The following is a 14838-nucleotide window of genomic DNA, read 5'->3' on the forward strand; positions in this document are numbered from 1 at the left end:
CTGATATTTCTATGATATGGAACGGCTACGTCTGATATTTCTATGATGCGCTCCACTTTAAATGTTCGTTTGGTTCGTGAAACGTACCCTGGATACGTTAAAACGTAATCGCGCATGCTATCGATGCTGTTCCTGACGCGTGGGCCGCGGTGCGGCAGCCTCGCCCGCTTCTCTGGGGGTCGCTTCCAGCAGCAGCGTCTGGGAGGCGTCGTTTTGTCTCGCTCCGTGGGATCGTCCGCCCCCGAGTCGCAAGACGCAGAGACCAAGCCGCCGCTCTTGGACCGCGTGGTGATCAAGCTCAACGACTCCATCAAGAAGCACCCGGGCGAGACGCTGGCCGTGCTGTTCGCGTCGGACATCGGCAGCATCGGCGCCATGTATGGTGTGCTGTCGGTCTCAGGCATCGAGTTCTCGCCCGAGTTTGCGCTGGCCTTCGCTGCCAGTCGCCCATTCCGGCGCTTCCGCCTGCCGCTGGACTTGGCGGTCGCGGCGGGCGTCTCCAAGGTATTCCCGGCCTTCTCCAAAGTGCGGCTCTCGGACTTGGCGGGCGCTCTGCCAAAGTACGTGGATACCTTTGTCATTTAATTCTTTGTTGCGGCCGCTTATGCTCCTTGTTGTCATGCTGTTGCAGCCGACCTGGCCCGACCAAGATGCCCGACTCGGGCATGATAGCCAAGGCCATGAACAAAGCCAAGGACGTGATTGACAACTACGGAGCGGCCTACATGATGGGCTCTCGTCTTGCCGGCGTGAGTGTGGTCTGCGCGCTGTACGCTCTGATCAAGCAGGGGGTGGACCTCATGCCGATCCTCGCCTCGCTAGGCATTGATTCAGTAGGTGAAGCCATGGGGTCGTATGCGGCGGCGGTGGTCTTTTCATCACTTTTTTATCCTGCCACACTCGGTGTCTCGGGCTACATTGTGCCTGTGGTTGCCAAGCTACGCAGAACGGTCATGCCGTAGACAGCCGACTGAAAAGCGCTACCACGGGAGCTCTGCTTTAGAGTAATACATGTCGCCCTCATTTGTTTGTTGGGTTCCTTTCCCAGCTGATCCTTTGAATCAAATGCACGCCGTTTGGCATTCGAGAATATCTCGCATGATGGTGCCGCCGTCCAAGACTCGTGGTGTTCCCAACCGAAGCCCCCGACGCCAACAAAGGCCAACGGAAGGGCGGTGCCCATGCGTCTCACGCCGAAGTAGCGATGGCATCTGCGAGCTTGATGTTTGGCTGGGCACGACCGTTGATGCGGACGCGGCTCGGTCTGGTAGATGCATGCTTCGTCCCAACTTGCCCGTAGTTAAGAGCAAGCAGTGGACTGTGTTCAAATTCCCAGGTAAGACCACCGCGCCCGTGGAGGAACGGACTCAGCTAATCTCCTCGATGCTGTCTTTGCCAGGCCATCTTTACCGTTTGGTTTCGATGAACTGGGTTCTGCTGGTCAGTGTCTTTGTTGGAGCCTATGTGGGGGTAGTCGGTCTATTCGCGCTACTGCTTGCCGCCTGCCATGGGTAGATTCTTCGCAACTGTTCTGCATACAATGCGAGGGCTGCTATTGACCTGTGAATGAGCTAGAATGAACCAAGACAGTCCAGGAAATACGAAGAACTTCTTCAACTTAAGCCTCCAGACACTATCAACCACGGGTGAGAATTGCCACCGAAAGCGTTTACAGAACTATGGTTAATGTGTGCTTTTTGTCGGCAGGGTATGGGGCTCTCCATCCAGCAAACGCTTGTGCAAACTGGATTTCTGTTATGGAGTCCTTTTCATCCATGCTGCTTACGTCTTTCATAACCGGCATCGCTTTCGTCAAGTTTGCCCGGCCACACCCAAGCATTGTGTTAAGCGAGGTAAAAGATAAATGCCACATTGCTGGCATTGTTGCGTGACTAACGTTAATGGTATCAGGTGTTCACAGTCTCGCAGGGAGAGGACGGACTGGAGGTGCGGTTTCGAGTAGCCAACGAGACACGTCGTGATCTCGCCAGCAAGGGCGACATTATCGACGTGAGCTTCAAACTTATTCTTATGCGAGTTGAGGTAAATCTTTCTTGCAAAGGGGTATCAAGTTTGTGCTGACGACTGACCTTGTTGCCAAATAAATTGCTAGACCGGAAAACACGGAGAGCCGAAGTTGTGCTACTACGACTTGAAGCTAGAGACGACTCGCCTTATTTCGCTGAGGTACGCTGCTTTGAGGTTTACGCCTGTTTAAGTCAGGTCGTAACGTTTGCGTGCATTCCGGGTTCCTGTCCACAGGCTGGAGATCGAACTGGTGCATGTCATAAACGCCAGTAGTCCCTTATTCGAACAGACTTCGGATGACGTAGTGCGCTCGGACTTTGTGTTCATCCTCATTGCCTCCGGTTTAGACGAAAACCTTCACGATATGATTCACGCGAAACGGGAATACGGCCACCAGGAGACCAGATGGGGTGCGAAGTTTCAGCCGATGCTTAACTGGGATACAAAGCACAAATTCATCGAGCTCGACCTGGACAAGATATCAGCAGTGGTACCAGCTCCAATAAAGTCCAAGGAAGACCATTCCATCGATGTCAAGCTATTGAAGTCGCCAATGCAGAAGGAGGAAGAAGAAGAGGTCTCTGCTTCTTGGCTGTCCGGTGATGAAATAGCTGACAACGGGGGTGATTATTCAAGCCAATGCAGCTCTCAGCATTTTCAAACGGAGGATACGCTACCGCATAAATTGGCCGACGGAACCCTGTGGGAACTAAGTGACGATTACAACGGAGAAGCGATCGTGAAGCACACAAACAAAAGCCAACAAAGTGACGGGAAAGTGGCAGACACGAGTTCATCCCTGGACTACGACTTGGAGCAGGAAGCAGCTTGTGAGAAGCATGAAAGAAGCAACTCACGTTCGGTCTCATGGTGCCATGGTCATAGCCACCAACTGACTGGTGACCTTGAGGACCGGCCCATGAGTCTACTGCAACGAAGAGTCAGGGTTAGAAATCGATCACGGAGCTTGCTGATGAACGGGATGTATCAACGGGCTTTGTCAGCTTCGTGGCCCAGCTTGCTACTTTCGCTTATCGTTGCCTACATGGCCGTGATCGCTACAGTCGCGCTGCTGATCTCTGTTTCGGTGCGTTGAGTTGCTTTTTGAAAGCAGATTTTTCGACTGACATAGTGATCTTGTGTGCGCAGATACATGAACCTCTCGAACAACGCGTGCATGATGAATTCACGGCCAAGTATCAGGAAGTTCTCTTTTTCTGCGTTCAGACGGTCTCCACCGTTGGATATGGAGCTCTGAGTCCCAGACAAGATAGCAACGCCGCCAACTTCTTCGTGTTTCTGCTCGTGTTCTCCGGTCTGTTGGTTTCCACACTGCTCACAGGTTTGTCAAGTGTTGTTGATAGTCGCTGAACCTGTTGATGACAGTCATGCGTTTGATTTCCACAGGGATCACGTGGGCCAAATTCTCGATCCCCAAGGCGTCTACCCTGCTCTACAGTGACGTCCTGCTTCTCACAACATTCCACTCACAACGCGCAATCATGTTTCGCGCGGCTAACAACCGCAAGTACGGAGTTCTCGTTGAAGGATCATTCAGGTAGACGTGTCCAGACATCTTGGACTGAGGGGCAAGTGCTGTAACGATCGACTCTCTGATATTGATTGATCTGTAGGATGAGTATCGTGGTGCTGAATCGCAACTTTGGACGCAGAGAGACCCACGAGTTGCGGCTGGTACGAACGCGATGGACTAGACATCTAACGAGCTCTGCACTAATTCGTTCAGCTGGATGCAGGCTCGTAACGTGTGGCCGATCATTAGTTTGTGCAACACCGTGACGCACATCATCGATGAGCGCTCGCCTCTATACAACTTATCGACGAGCGACTTGCTGTCAGGAGATCACTTCTTCGTTGTGCTGTTCACCGGCCTGGACAACATCATCAGCGACACGATGGTCGCTCGCAAGGCGTACCACGCGTGCGATATCCTGGTGGACCACCATTTCGAGGACAACATCACGCTCGCAGCCGACGGTCTGTACGTCGACCTGGACGCGATCAACGCCACGTACTGCGAGTCTGACATCGGCGGCCAGAGTAGCGAGGAAGAAGAGCAAGCAAACGCCGACAACACTCCCCACAGCGACTACGTGCGATTGAGTGGCAGCAATGGTCACTTCAACATGTTGCGCTCGACTTGATTACCTCGAGCACCGAGATTTGATTGGGCTCCACTATTGGCTAATTCGAAGGTGGTACTGTACTTGATTGGGATAGACACATCGTCCTCCTCGCATCAGATGAGTGTCATTTCCCAATTTACCCCGAGGCGAGCTCAATGGTGGCCAACTCCCAGCACGAGGCAGCGACTTCCAACGCAACCGCCAACGCCGACGCCACTGCAGGCGCCGCGACTTCCTCGCAGAAGCGTGACGTGTACGTCACTGGCTTCGGCAAGTTCGGCGACATTCTGGAGAATCCCACGACGTTCCTGGCCAAGCGGCTCGTGGATCACCCCAAAGTGACCGAGGCCCATGTGCTCGAAGTCGCCACCGAGAGTGAGACAACAGCAGTCTACTGAACTTGGTGTAAATCCTAGTAACAAGTGGATTGTGTGCAGGCTGCGTGGAAGCTCTGGGGGACATGTACGCCCGGGCAGAGGTGAGACTCTCACCATTGAGCTTCATCTTTGGCGTGTAGACTAACGGTTCATTCATTGGTGGTGGCGCCGGCAGGAGCGTGGACGGCCGTGCATTTTCCTGCACTTTGGCGTGAGCGCGATCTCCCGCTCGCTCAAGCTGGAGCAGGTGGGCTACAATATGGCGGACTTCCGGATCCCGGACGAGCGCGGCTATACTGCCAAGAACGAGATCATCCATGAGGGAGAAGCGGACGAGATCACCACTAAAGTGCCGCTGGAAGAGATGCTCGAGCCGCTGCAGGCCGTGAGCCCGAGGGTCGCCATCTCCACTGACCCGGGCCGCTACATCTGTAACTACGTGTACTACCGGTCGCTCGTCTGGGTCAAGCGCCAGACCGACGAGGGGCATCCCGGCGTGAGTGTTTGCAGCCTGCTCTTTGGACATGTGTTTGCTGCTTACTGACTTTACTTGCTTGCTGTAGCACCTCGCGCTGTTCGTGCACGTGCCCGAGTTCCGGAACATCGTCTTGGAGGACCAGGTCGCGCTCGCCTCCAAGATTGTGGACCTCGTGGCCGAACTGTGATGTCCAGACCCGACATCCTCGTACCGGTACCCGGATACTTCAAGTACTAAATACACACCTTTTCCAACTAAGTACGTGTTGATGTTTTCCACGCCAACTTTGTGTTTGCCACACCACTCCGCTGACACGTCAAACCGTCGTCGCCATCCATTCCGCGTATACTGGCCTGCTGTCACTCAGCAAGACTCGAGGAGCCCAGCCGCAGATAGGTCCGGGGCCTTTTGCACAGTACAGACCCAGCGACAAGAGACTCGCACCGCGATGAGCGCCCAGCAGACCAAGGCTCCGGGTGCGTGGCTGTTTGCAATGCCGCGTCCCTCCCAGGAGGAATATCCATGCGCAAGTGACTGACCTCTTTTATTCCTGCTGCAGAGGGGGCAGAGCTCAAGGAGGCCATCAAGAGCCAAGTTGAATTCTACTTCTCGCGCGCCAACCTCGCCAACGACGCCTACCTCGTCTCCCAAATGAACTCGCAAATGTGGGTTCCACTCTACCACTCTACCATCAGCGCAGTAGGCTAATTGTTGTTGCCGTTGTGCTGACTTCCAGGTATGTACCGGTGGAGATCATCATCAATTTCTCCAAGATCAAGCAGCTCACGGACAACACGGCGCTTCTGGTTGAGGCCATGCAGGACTCTACGGTGCGTCCTTCGCTTCTCTCTCCTCTGCTACCGATGCTGCCAGCAAAGACGCAGTTGTCTGGCCAATGGAAAGTTTTAACTGCTCCCGACGTGATGCTGACTGTGTTTGTTGCTCTCCTCTGCAGGTCTGCTCGCTGAACTCGTCCAAGGATGCGATTAAGCCCAACATCAAATCCGAGCGCACCACCATCATTCTGCGCGAGATCCCGTCGTCCACCCAGCCCGAGGAGGTTGAGGCCATTTTTGAGGGCTGCGGCAAGGTCGCCAGCGTGCGTAGCGATGTCGGGGACACGTGGTTCGTGACCATGAACACCGAGTCGGAAGCAGTTAGCACGCTGCTGGCTCTGCGCAGCAAGACGTTCAACGGCGCCGCGATCAAGGCGCGTCTTAAATCGGAAAACGTGCTCAAGTCCTTCTACCCTACACAGCCAGCGGAGAACGTCATTGCTCCCGGCGTGGCCGCGCCGTACGGGGGCCGTGGCTACTACGCCTCGCCCAACATGGGCTACTACGACAACTACGGTGTCCAATACAACACAGTGAACCCTCGTGCGGGTCAGCACCACAACCACACCAACGGTGCCGAAAACAACCGGTATGCTGGCAACAACCAGCGTGGAGGTGCTGCCGCTGGCCGTGGTCAGGGCCGTCAGAACCGGGCAAACGGCACTGCTCACCAGCAGAAGGAGGGCCGAACCAAAAGCGGTAGCTTCGAACAGCGGGGACCCGGCAGTTCTCGTAAGAGCAAGGACAAGCGCTCAAAGGCTGCGTCTCAGCAGCAGCAGGCGAACGGGACCAGCAACGGCAAGAAGGGTGCTACCGCGGCTCCTGCCGAGCGTCAGCCGGTTCTTAACGCGGCCAACTTCCCGCCGCTCCCCACTGCTTTGGAGAAGGGCGAGACGTCAAACGTTATCACTTACAAGTACGCTCACGAGGACATCATGGAGATCGTCAAGAACATGGACGAGAATGATTGCATGCTGCCTGACGGTAAGATGGACTACGCTGTGCACCCCGCAGCGCTCACGCCTGAGGCACACCCCGATCTGCTGCGCAACCAGCGCACATACAGTATTGAGCAGGCCCGTGATGCCATGCGTCAGGGACGACCGATCCGCAGTGATTCGGTGGGCTCTATCGACTACGAGAGCATGATGTATGGTGAGGACTACACGAAGGAGGCTCGCGAACAGCGCAAGCAGAAGGCGGAGACTGCCCCTGCAGCTACTGAAGCTGCCCCCGCTCCGAAGAAATCTGCGAAGCAGACCTCGGCTGCGCCTACATCAGCAAAGTCAAGCGCCGCGCCGGCTAACGTCGTTGGCTATGCCGCCGCCGTTATCAACGGCACTCCGGCTTCTACCCCGGCCCCTGAACCGAAGAAGCAGCCTACTACGAAGACTGCCTCGAAGACTGCTAAGGAGGAGAAGAAGCCCACCAAGAAGGCGGCTAAGACTGCTGAGAGCGCGCCGAAGGCTGCTGCTGGCTCGGCGGTGGACGAGTCGCTGCCGAAGACGGGTGCATGGGGTGGCCGCAATTTCCTCGATGTCGTCAAGGCTGACCCGCCTGCTGCCCCTGTGAAGGCGGCTCCGGCATCAAGCGATAAGAGCGCAGCTCCTGCTAACGAGAGTGAGAGCAAGTAGACGGTGAACGCAACGGCTAGGAGGCGGGAGGCTGTGGTGATGCGTGGTGGTTAGGCGAAGAAGCACTCGTTTGGTCTGGGTCCTGGTCCGGTGTTGGCGCGCTTCGAGGCGGTTGATGCGGCAAATTAGTCCGTAGCTACAGCTTCGCTGGATCGCTGGCTGCAGCGTTGGGTGGTCGGTTGGGTTGCCAAGTGAGTTTGAGAGAATGAAACGAGACGGCCACTGACTGGAACAATGGTGTGATCCGGGCCTGGGGATGGCGAAGACGCTGAGGAGCGGAGTGGCTCTCGGCTGTCGTTGTGTTCTCTGCATTTTGGATATTTTTCTTCATTATACATGGATTTGCTGAATGCCCAAAGACGAGCGTGCGCGATGTTCATGTGACATTGTGTGCCCTCGAGCAGAGAGCTTGACGTGGGTGTTTGCTACGGTCTCCACGCCTGAAGCGCGCAAAGCCACACAAGCATGTTGCTTGAGGCTGCGGGTGGCTCAGTCGAGGAGGAAATTTAAGGGTACGGTGAGAGTTAAGGCCTCGAGCGGTTCTGCCTGGCAGGGTGCGATAAGAGAGTCGAGCTGATGCCGTTGCCGACATGCATTCCACGACAGCAATAACAAATAGACATGGGTACGAGGACCTGGCGGCGGAAGCATTCTTTCATCTCTTGACACGTTCACGTCACCGTCACAATCTTGCATCAATCATCAAAATAAAGCCTCACACGAGTGTCTCGTTGGCCACACCATGTTCCACGTCCGACGACAAATTTGAGTTCAAATACACCACCGCTGCCTTGCTCGCCTGTTCCTCGTTCATGTGCTTGGCGTTCATGGCTTGGATCTTCTCGAACATATCGCGCTTGCTCTTGGAAAGACCTGAGGATGCAGGGAAGCCCAACGTTCGCAGCGCCACTGGTTGAAGATTTGGACACGAACTGCCGATGAAACCTTTCCACCAGTGAAGTGGACTGCATTTCTGTGCCGACTCCCAGATAGCATCGTCGGCAAATAATCCTGTTCGTGCTGTAAACCGAGTCATCTCGTCCACAATAGACCCGTAGACCTCTGCATTTGACGTTCGCTTGATATAAGCCAGAGCCTCGCTAGTGGCTTCTCCCGAGAGGCTGGACGGAGGGAAACGTGGATCCAAAAGGTAAGCCGTGTACATTGCAGGGTGTTGGATGCTTTGCCAGCAGCCTGACATGATATGTTGGAACTTGGACGCGAGACTTCCGTATTTCTCGAGATGCCCCCAAAGTAGCGTAAATCGATGGTAAAATGTCGACAGCAGCGGGTAATCCGACTCGAACATCTTCAAAACCTCGAGGAATGGCTCAAAGAACCCAGTAAACATGGATACTTCTTCCCAGAAGGCTTGGCCGATAATGCGGTCCTTGACGTGGGTGCTTAGATTGTCGAGCGTGCCATTTTCAGCGACCAAGATGTCGAGTGAGTGACGATTGCGCTCGATGGCGAACAGAGTGTCGAGCAGTCCACTCGGACTCGTATCATCCGGGTCGCTCATCGGCACACTCCCCTCCATCGACTGCATCTGCTCCGAAACTCGCGCAATAGCATTTCGTGCGACATGGTCCTGCGCGAAGAAGCGTGCTAGCTGCTTGCAAGTGTCGAGTGTAGTTGCGATCACAGGCTGGGCCAGCATCTCGGTCATCATCGCGGTCATTGTGTGGGCACAGCTCGGCAGAAACGTGATGCCGGGATACTTGTTCTGGAGAGTCAACGATGCCTGCTTCATACTTTCCGTCGTATCCATCACAATCACCGACACTCTGCCTGTGCCGATCTGGGTCATAATGTTCTCGATCCTGTCCACGAGCACCTCCGGTGTGTGCGGGATGTCTCCCGGGCTTTCGAACCCGAACACCGCTGGGCTAGGTGTGCTAATCACGCAGCTCATCAGTAAGCGCTTCTGCGACGCCGCCCCCCACGTCTCGACGCCGACACTCACGGCCGTGGCGTCCAGCACTTCGGCACGCAGCTTGATCTGCACCTCTGAGTACTCGAGGTCAAGTACCGACGTCGCCAGCACACATGCACTGGGTGGGTCATAGCTCGGGTTCATGCGCTTGAGCAGCTTGGCAAAGGAAGGGTTCTCCACCGTGGCCACCGGCAGCCCGGCACCAAAGACGGCTCTGGCCACGTAGCCATCCAGGTCGCTCTTGTCATCCAGCACAGCTACGCTCGTGGATGGCGGCGGTGACGACGGCGAGACCGTTTGGATGACTTGCCCTGTGGTCTCGGTCTGTGTCGGAGGCAGCTCGTGCACGTGAGCTTGAGCTGGAGATTGCACTGGTTCTATCTTGGTGCGCGGCTTCTTGGATCGCGGGGAAGTACCTAACAGCTCGGAAAGAAAGGCAACTTAGCGACCATAATTGCACTCTGAAGGTTTAGTAAAAGCCATAGTCAACGTTTAAAAGCACGCACTGCGGTCGAGTTTGCGGCTGATCTCGGCGAACATCTCGGCCTTGATGGGCGCCGGACAGCTCGAGCACTTGCGCGCCAGGTGCATGCGCATGCGCGTGATCAGCCCGCACATGTTGAGGTCGCAGTACTTGCACGTGGCGCGCTTGTTGGCCATATCTTTGCGGAAGTGCTCCCACAGCGGGCTCGGCGGACGCGGCATCACTTCAACGCTTCGAGCTTGTTCCTTTCGGTTTTATTCATTCGACGCCAGTCAAAAAAGCCCCTACAGTGACTTGGCATCTGTATGTAATAACATACGAGGTTTTATTCGGCGAAAAAAGCTCTCTGTTTCAATTTGAGAGCGGTCGCGCGACAAATTGGGAGCAGATTTTTACCAAACCTGTGGAAATTTATTACCACATGGCAAATTGTTTCAAAGGTTTTGGCAAAAAAAGTTTGCCATAGAATATATTTTTTACAGGTTTGGCAAACTTTTTTCTCAGTTTATCAAGTCTCACAGGAAAGGTAATCCGACTGGATTTTTGTATGCCTTTTCCGAGCAGCTCATGTGGACACGGCATGATTACGCGCGGCGGCAGGTATCCGTTTCCAAAGTCAGTAACACTGGCCATCAGATTTACATACGATTATCCGCAACATGAACGAATATCGTTATAAGCAGTATCAGCAAGGACAGACCACTATTTTTGCGTAGGACTAAAACTATTGTGAATGAGTCACACGCAAAAATAGATGTGCCAGTTCTTCACTTCACACTTGACCAGCTACCCCACAAGAGTCCCGATCCATGAAGTTCCTCCGTTGCCTCGCTGTTGCCGTGCTCGCACTCTCCGCTGCTTCGGTCACCTTCACGTCCGCCGAAGAGACAGGTGTCAGGGCGCGCCACATGCTCGCCATGGGCGACGAGTCCATCATGCTCGCGCGCGGCTCGCTCCGCACAAGAGACTAGAAGCTTCTAGTGTAAAACTATTTAATCTATTGCTCGCACTCACAGCTCTTTATCATTCTTGTTTTGTTACATGTACCTGCCGCACGAGGCTCAGACCGTCCCACAGCGGCAGCACCACTTGCATCGAGCGAGGGTCTTCCGCCACGTAGCTGTTGAACTCGGCCAAGCCGCGCGCGATGCGCTCTTTGTTGCTGGCTAAGCCGCCGGCGTAAGACGCCACGCGGCCGCGGAACAGCGTGTTGTCGAACACCAGCAGCCCTGTCGGGTGCAGGAGCTGGTGCTCGAGCACCAAGTCGTAGTATGCACGGTATTTGCGCTTGTTGGCGTCCACGAAGATCAAGTCAAACGGCTGTTGTTCTTGACTGGAAGCGACATTGGTGAGGTATTCCAGCGCGTCCTGATTCACGGCCTTGATTTTGAGAGCGTGAGAGCTCCGAGCGAAGAATTTCTGAGCGAATTGCATGGTGTCGCCGTCGATGTCGCACGTCACCAGCGACCCATCCGAGGCCAAGCCGCTGGCGAGACACAGGGCAGAGTATCCGGTGAAGCAGCCGATCTCCAGCACTCGTTTGGCTCGAGTGGTCCGCACGAGGAAAGAGAGGAACTTGCCCTGCATCTCGTCGACGAGCTGCTCCGCCTTGGGCCACTTTCGAGCTGTCTCTCCCCGCAGCTCTCGAAGCAGCGCGCCGTCGGCCAAAGAGCTGCTTTGCTCGAACGCGTAGTCGGTTTGCAAGCTCGAGTCATCGATGCTTTTGTCGAGGACTCGTGAAGCAGTGAAATGACGAGTATGGGCACCTCTTGCAAGTGATCGCTTGCTAATGTACTTGGGCAGCGCGTTCGGAATCGGCGGCATCCAGTGGGTTGCTTGATGCTTGCGGCGTTCTTTTTGCTGCTGCGTCGACATCGCGTTCATCTTGATAAATTCCTGTTTACAAGCTTCACTGCATGCTCCAAGCATGCCCGTCGCACACTTGGCACACTGCAGGGTTAAGCCTCCACACATGACATTGCTGCAGTTGGTGTGGTGGCTGCACGGCTCGCCGCACTGGAAGCACTTGCCCAACACATCGGCCGTCACCTCCTCCGACTCCGTCAGCTGGCCAACGCATCGCTGGTCGAACACGAAGTTCTTACCCTTGAACAGGGACAGCTCCTCCTCCACCTTGTCTCCGCTGCTCGCAGCACTCTCTTCGGCAGAAGAACGACCACGCGCCGCCGACGCTGCCTGGCGCTGCTCCTTCAGAAAACGCATGTAGTTGACGATGCCGCCATGCAACTTGTGCACGTTGGAGATGCCCTTGTACTGCGTCAGGTATGCGCCCACCTTCTCGCAGCGGATGCCTCCGGTGCAGTACATCATGACCTCCTTCGGCTTCTGACCGTCGTGCTCCGCCTCATGCTTGTCGAGAATCTCATCCAGTGCGTCGAACGTGTCTCTGAAGGTGTCGACCATGATCCTCGTGGCTCCGTCAAAGCGTCCGATCTCATGCTCGTAGAAATTTCGCACGTCGAGTACGAGCGTGTCAGAATCGTGGCTCTCATTCCTCGTCTTGAGTTTGTGATGCCACTGATCGGGCGGCAACGAATTGCCCGACTCCTGCAAATTCAGATCTCCTCTCTTAAAACCAGCATGCACCAACTGCTTCCGAATCCGCACTGTCAACTTGGAGAACGGTTCCGACCCACCCTCCGTCTTGCTCCCAACCTCTGGCAGCGATTGTCCGAAGAACATGTTCTTGTCTGTGAAAACCTGCGGGAATGAAGTTGCAAGTGCGTCCACATTGCTCCGAGGTAGCACCAACTGCGCGTTGATTCCTTCGGGCGATAGGTATATCCGCCCATGTACGCCCAACGCCTTCCAGCCACCCAGCAGACGCCGCCGCAGCTTCGGGAGCTCGCTCTCCTCCAACGGCACGTACTTGTACAGACTCACATACTGTCGAGGCTCCAACCATCCATCACTACCTGCTCGGGTCGAAGCCCAGCGACACACCCACGGACGCTGCAGACGACGGAGCAGCATAGCCGCACGTTGCTACCTGAGCTCTTGGCCAATGACGATACTTCTAATGTACTGAAATGATGGCATCGTCCGATACAAACTCCAAATCAAAAGCCGTTACATTTCGGATTTCGCTTTGGGTGGTGGTAAGATGCGTGGCTTGTGTGCTCCTGTGCGGCTCGTGCCGCGTCTCCAGCGGTCCCCGCTGCTTCAGCTGCCATTGCAACGCGTTCTGGCTGGTGGTGGCGAGAGCAACGCGTTGTGGCACCGTCGGCTGTCCAGTACTCGCAACGACGATGGGATATCTCACCCGGCACTGCGTCGTCAGTACATTAGTCTGTACAACTACACGCCTCTGGACAAGCAGAAGCTGCCAAAACTGCGGAGGGACATGCGCGAGCAATGGGGAGATTTAGGTGTCGTAGGACGCATTTACATTGCTGAAGAAGGGGTCAATGGGCAGTTGGTGGTGCCGGAACTCGCGGTGACGGCGTTTGAGAGGTCATTCCCACACTTGCTGAGTAATGCCAGGCTGTTCTACGGACAGTTGATTGAAGACCAGCCACAGGATAATGTGACTGGAGGCAGGCTAAAGCCTGCGGAACCTTTTCACAAGCTAGACATTCGCATACGAGACCAAATTCTGCACGACGGATTCGAAGGAGGACCGCTGAATTTGCAGGAGTCGGGCAATTCGTTGCCGCCCGACCAGTGGCATCACAAACTCAAGACGAGGAATGAGAGCCACGATTCTGACACGCTCGTACTCGACGTGCGAAATTTCTACGAGCATGAGATCGGACGCTTTGACGGAGCCACGAGGATCATGGTCGACACCTTCAGAGACACGTTCGACGCACTGGATGAGATTCTCGACAAGCATGAGGCGGAGCACGACGGTCAGAAGCCGAAGGAGGTCATGATGTACTGCACCGGAGGCATCCGCTGCGAGAAGGTGGGCGCATACCTGACGCAGTACAAGGGCATCTCCAACGTGCACAAGTTGCATGGCGGCATCGTCAACTACATGCGTTTTCTGAAGGAGCAGCGCCAGGCAGCGTCGGCGGTGCGTGGTCGTTCTTCTGCCGAAGAGAGTGCTGCGAGCAGCGGAGACAAGGTGGAGGAGGAGCTGTCCCTGTTCAAGGGTAAGAACTTCGTGTTCGACCAGCGATGCGTTGGCCAGCTGACGGAGTCGGAGGAGGTGACGGCCGATGTGTTGGGCAAGTGCTTCCAGTGCGGCGAGCCGTGCAGCCACCACACCAACTGCAGCAACTTGATGTGTCACGGACTGATTTTACAGTGTGCCAAGTGTGCGATGAGTCTGTTTGGAGCATGCAGCGAGGCTTGCAAACAGGAATTTGTCAAGATGGAGTGCATGACCCCCGAGGCGCAGCGAACGCACAGGAAGGCGAATGCGCTCAAGTGGAAACCGAAGAACCCGAACTCTGTCAAGTACATCAAGTTCAGACCAGTTGCACCCGAGTTGCTGGAGAAAGCGTAGATATCGTGCGTGTCGACAGGAGGTGCATACTATACACCGCATGAGCTAGGCAGGTGCATTTTTGACCACTTCAACTTGGTTTGAATTCACGAGCGGCGCACTTTCTCGCTTTTCCCGCCCAGAAGTCCCCAGTTTGGCGGCATTTCCCAACAGCTCCATCGGAACGCACACGGCATCTTCGACTGGACCATGACGAACGACGCGTTCTACCTCAAGGCGCTGGCGCAAATGCAGAAGGAGCACTCGCAGCACAACGAGGTGCTGTCCGCGGAGCTGTTCATGAGCAAGCAGCAACAGACCCACTGGACGGTGGCCGATCTGAAGCATGTGTGATCGAGATACAGTCCATGGGCAAGGCTGAGACTATTGTCGCGGACAGATACTGGGCGCTGACCCGCGAGGTTTGGACGCTCAAGCGCCAGCTACAGGACAAAGAGGACTACT

The 14838-nt window shown here is 55.4% G+C and overlaps 7 protein-coding genes across 7 annotated transcripts; 5 read left to right on the forward strand and 2 right to left on the reverse strand.

Moving 5' to 3' along the window:
* Nucleotides 1-114: 114 nt before the first annotated feature.
* On the forward strand, nt 115-962 carry KRP23_5009 (uncharacterized protein; the record flags this gene model as incomplete). Its single annotated transcript, XM_067890032.1, has 2 exons — nt 115-560; nt 632-962. The coding sequence occupies 2 exons, from the start codon at nt 115-117 to the stop codon at nt 960-962; spliced, it is 777 nt and encodes a 258-aa protein (XP_067746612.1).
* A 136-nt stretch (nt 963-1098) lies between these two features.
* Nucleotides 1099-4193, forward strand: KRP23_5010 (Inward rectifier potassium channel Kirbac3.1; the record flags this gene model as incomplete). The annotated part of the gene is made up of 12 exons (XM_067890033.1): nt 1099-1336; nt 1400-1511; nt 1576-1646; nt 1708-1853; nt 1912-2043; nt 2114-2187; nt 2263-2858; nt 3033-3115; nt 3178-3370; nt 3436-3586; nt 3663-3723; nt 3786-4193. 12 exons carry the CDS (start codon nt 1099-1101, stop codon nt 4191-4193), a joined length of 2265 nt encoding a protein of 754 aa, XP_067746613.1.
* A 137-nt stretch (nt 4194-4330) lies between these two features.
* On the forward strand, nt 4331-5217 carry KRP23_5011 (Pyrrolidone-carboxylate peptidase; the record flags this gene model as incomplete). Its single annotated transcript, XM_067890034.1, has 4 exons — nt 4331-4550; nt 4613-4653; nt 4728-5048; nt 5116-5217. 4 exons carry the CDS (start codon nt 4331-4333, stop codon nt 5215-5217), a joined length of 684 nt encoding a protein of 227 aa, XP_067746614.1.
* Nucleotides 5218-5478: 261 nt separating this feature from the next.
* Nucleotides 5479-7500, forward strand: KRP23_5012 (La-related protein 4; the record flags this gene model as incomplete). Its single annotated transcript, XM_067890035.1, has 4 exons — nt 5479-5506; nt 5590-5695; nt 5767-5860; nt 5986-7500. The coding sequence occupies 4 exons, from the start codon at nt 5479-5481 to the stop codon at nt 7498-7500; spliced, it is 1743 nt and encodes a 580-aa protein (XP_067746615.1).
* Nucleotides 7501-8215: 715 nt separating this feature from the next.
* Nucleotides 8216-10141, reverse strand: KRP23_5013 (E3 SUMO-protein ligase ZBED1; the record flags this gene model as incomplete). The annotated part of the gene is made up of 2 exons (XM_067890036.1): nt 8216-9852; nt 9943-10141. 2 exons carry the CDS (start codon nt 10139-10141, stop codon nt 8216-8218), a joined length of 1836 nt encoding a protein of 611 aa, XP_067746616.1.
* An 802-nt stretch (nt 10142-10943) lies between these two features.
* Nucleotides 10944-12914, reverse strand: KRP23_5014 (tRNA uridine(34) hydroxylase; the record flags this gene model as incomplete). The annotated part of the gene is made up of 1 exon (XM_067890037.1): nt 10944-12914. One exon carries the CDS (start codon nt 12912-12914, stop codon nt 10944-10946), a length of 1971 nt encoding a protein of 656 aa, XP_067746617.1.
* Nucleotides 12915-13044: 130 nt separating this feature from the next.
* Nucleotides 13045-14394, forward strand: KRP23_5015 (tRNA uridine(34) hydroxylase; the record flags this gene model as incomplete). The annotated part of the gene is made up of 1 exon (XM_067890038.1): nt 13045-14394. One exon carries the CDS (start codon nt 13045-13047, stop codon nt 14392-14394), a length of 1350 nt encoding a protein of 449 aa, XP_067746618.1.
* Nucleotides 14395-14838: the final 444 nt, after the last annotated feature.

This window comes from Phytophthora ramorum (assembly GCF_020800215.1).
Source record: "Phytophthora ramorum isolate Pr-102 chromosome Unknown Phyram_PR-102_s0004, whole genome shotgun sequence".
NCBI classification, from domain to species: Eukaryota; Oomycota; class Peronosporomycetes; order Peronosporales; family Peronosporaceae; genus Phytophthora; species Phytophthora ramorum.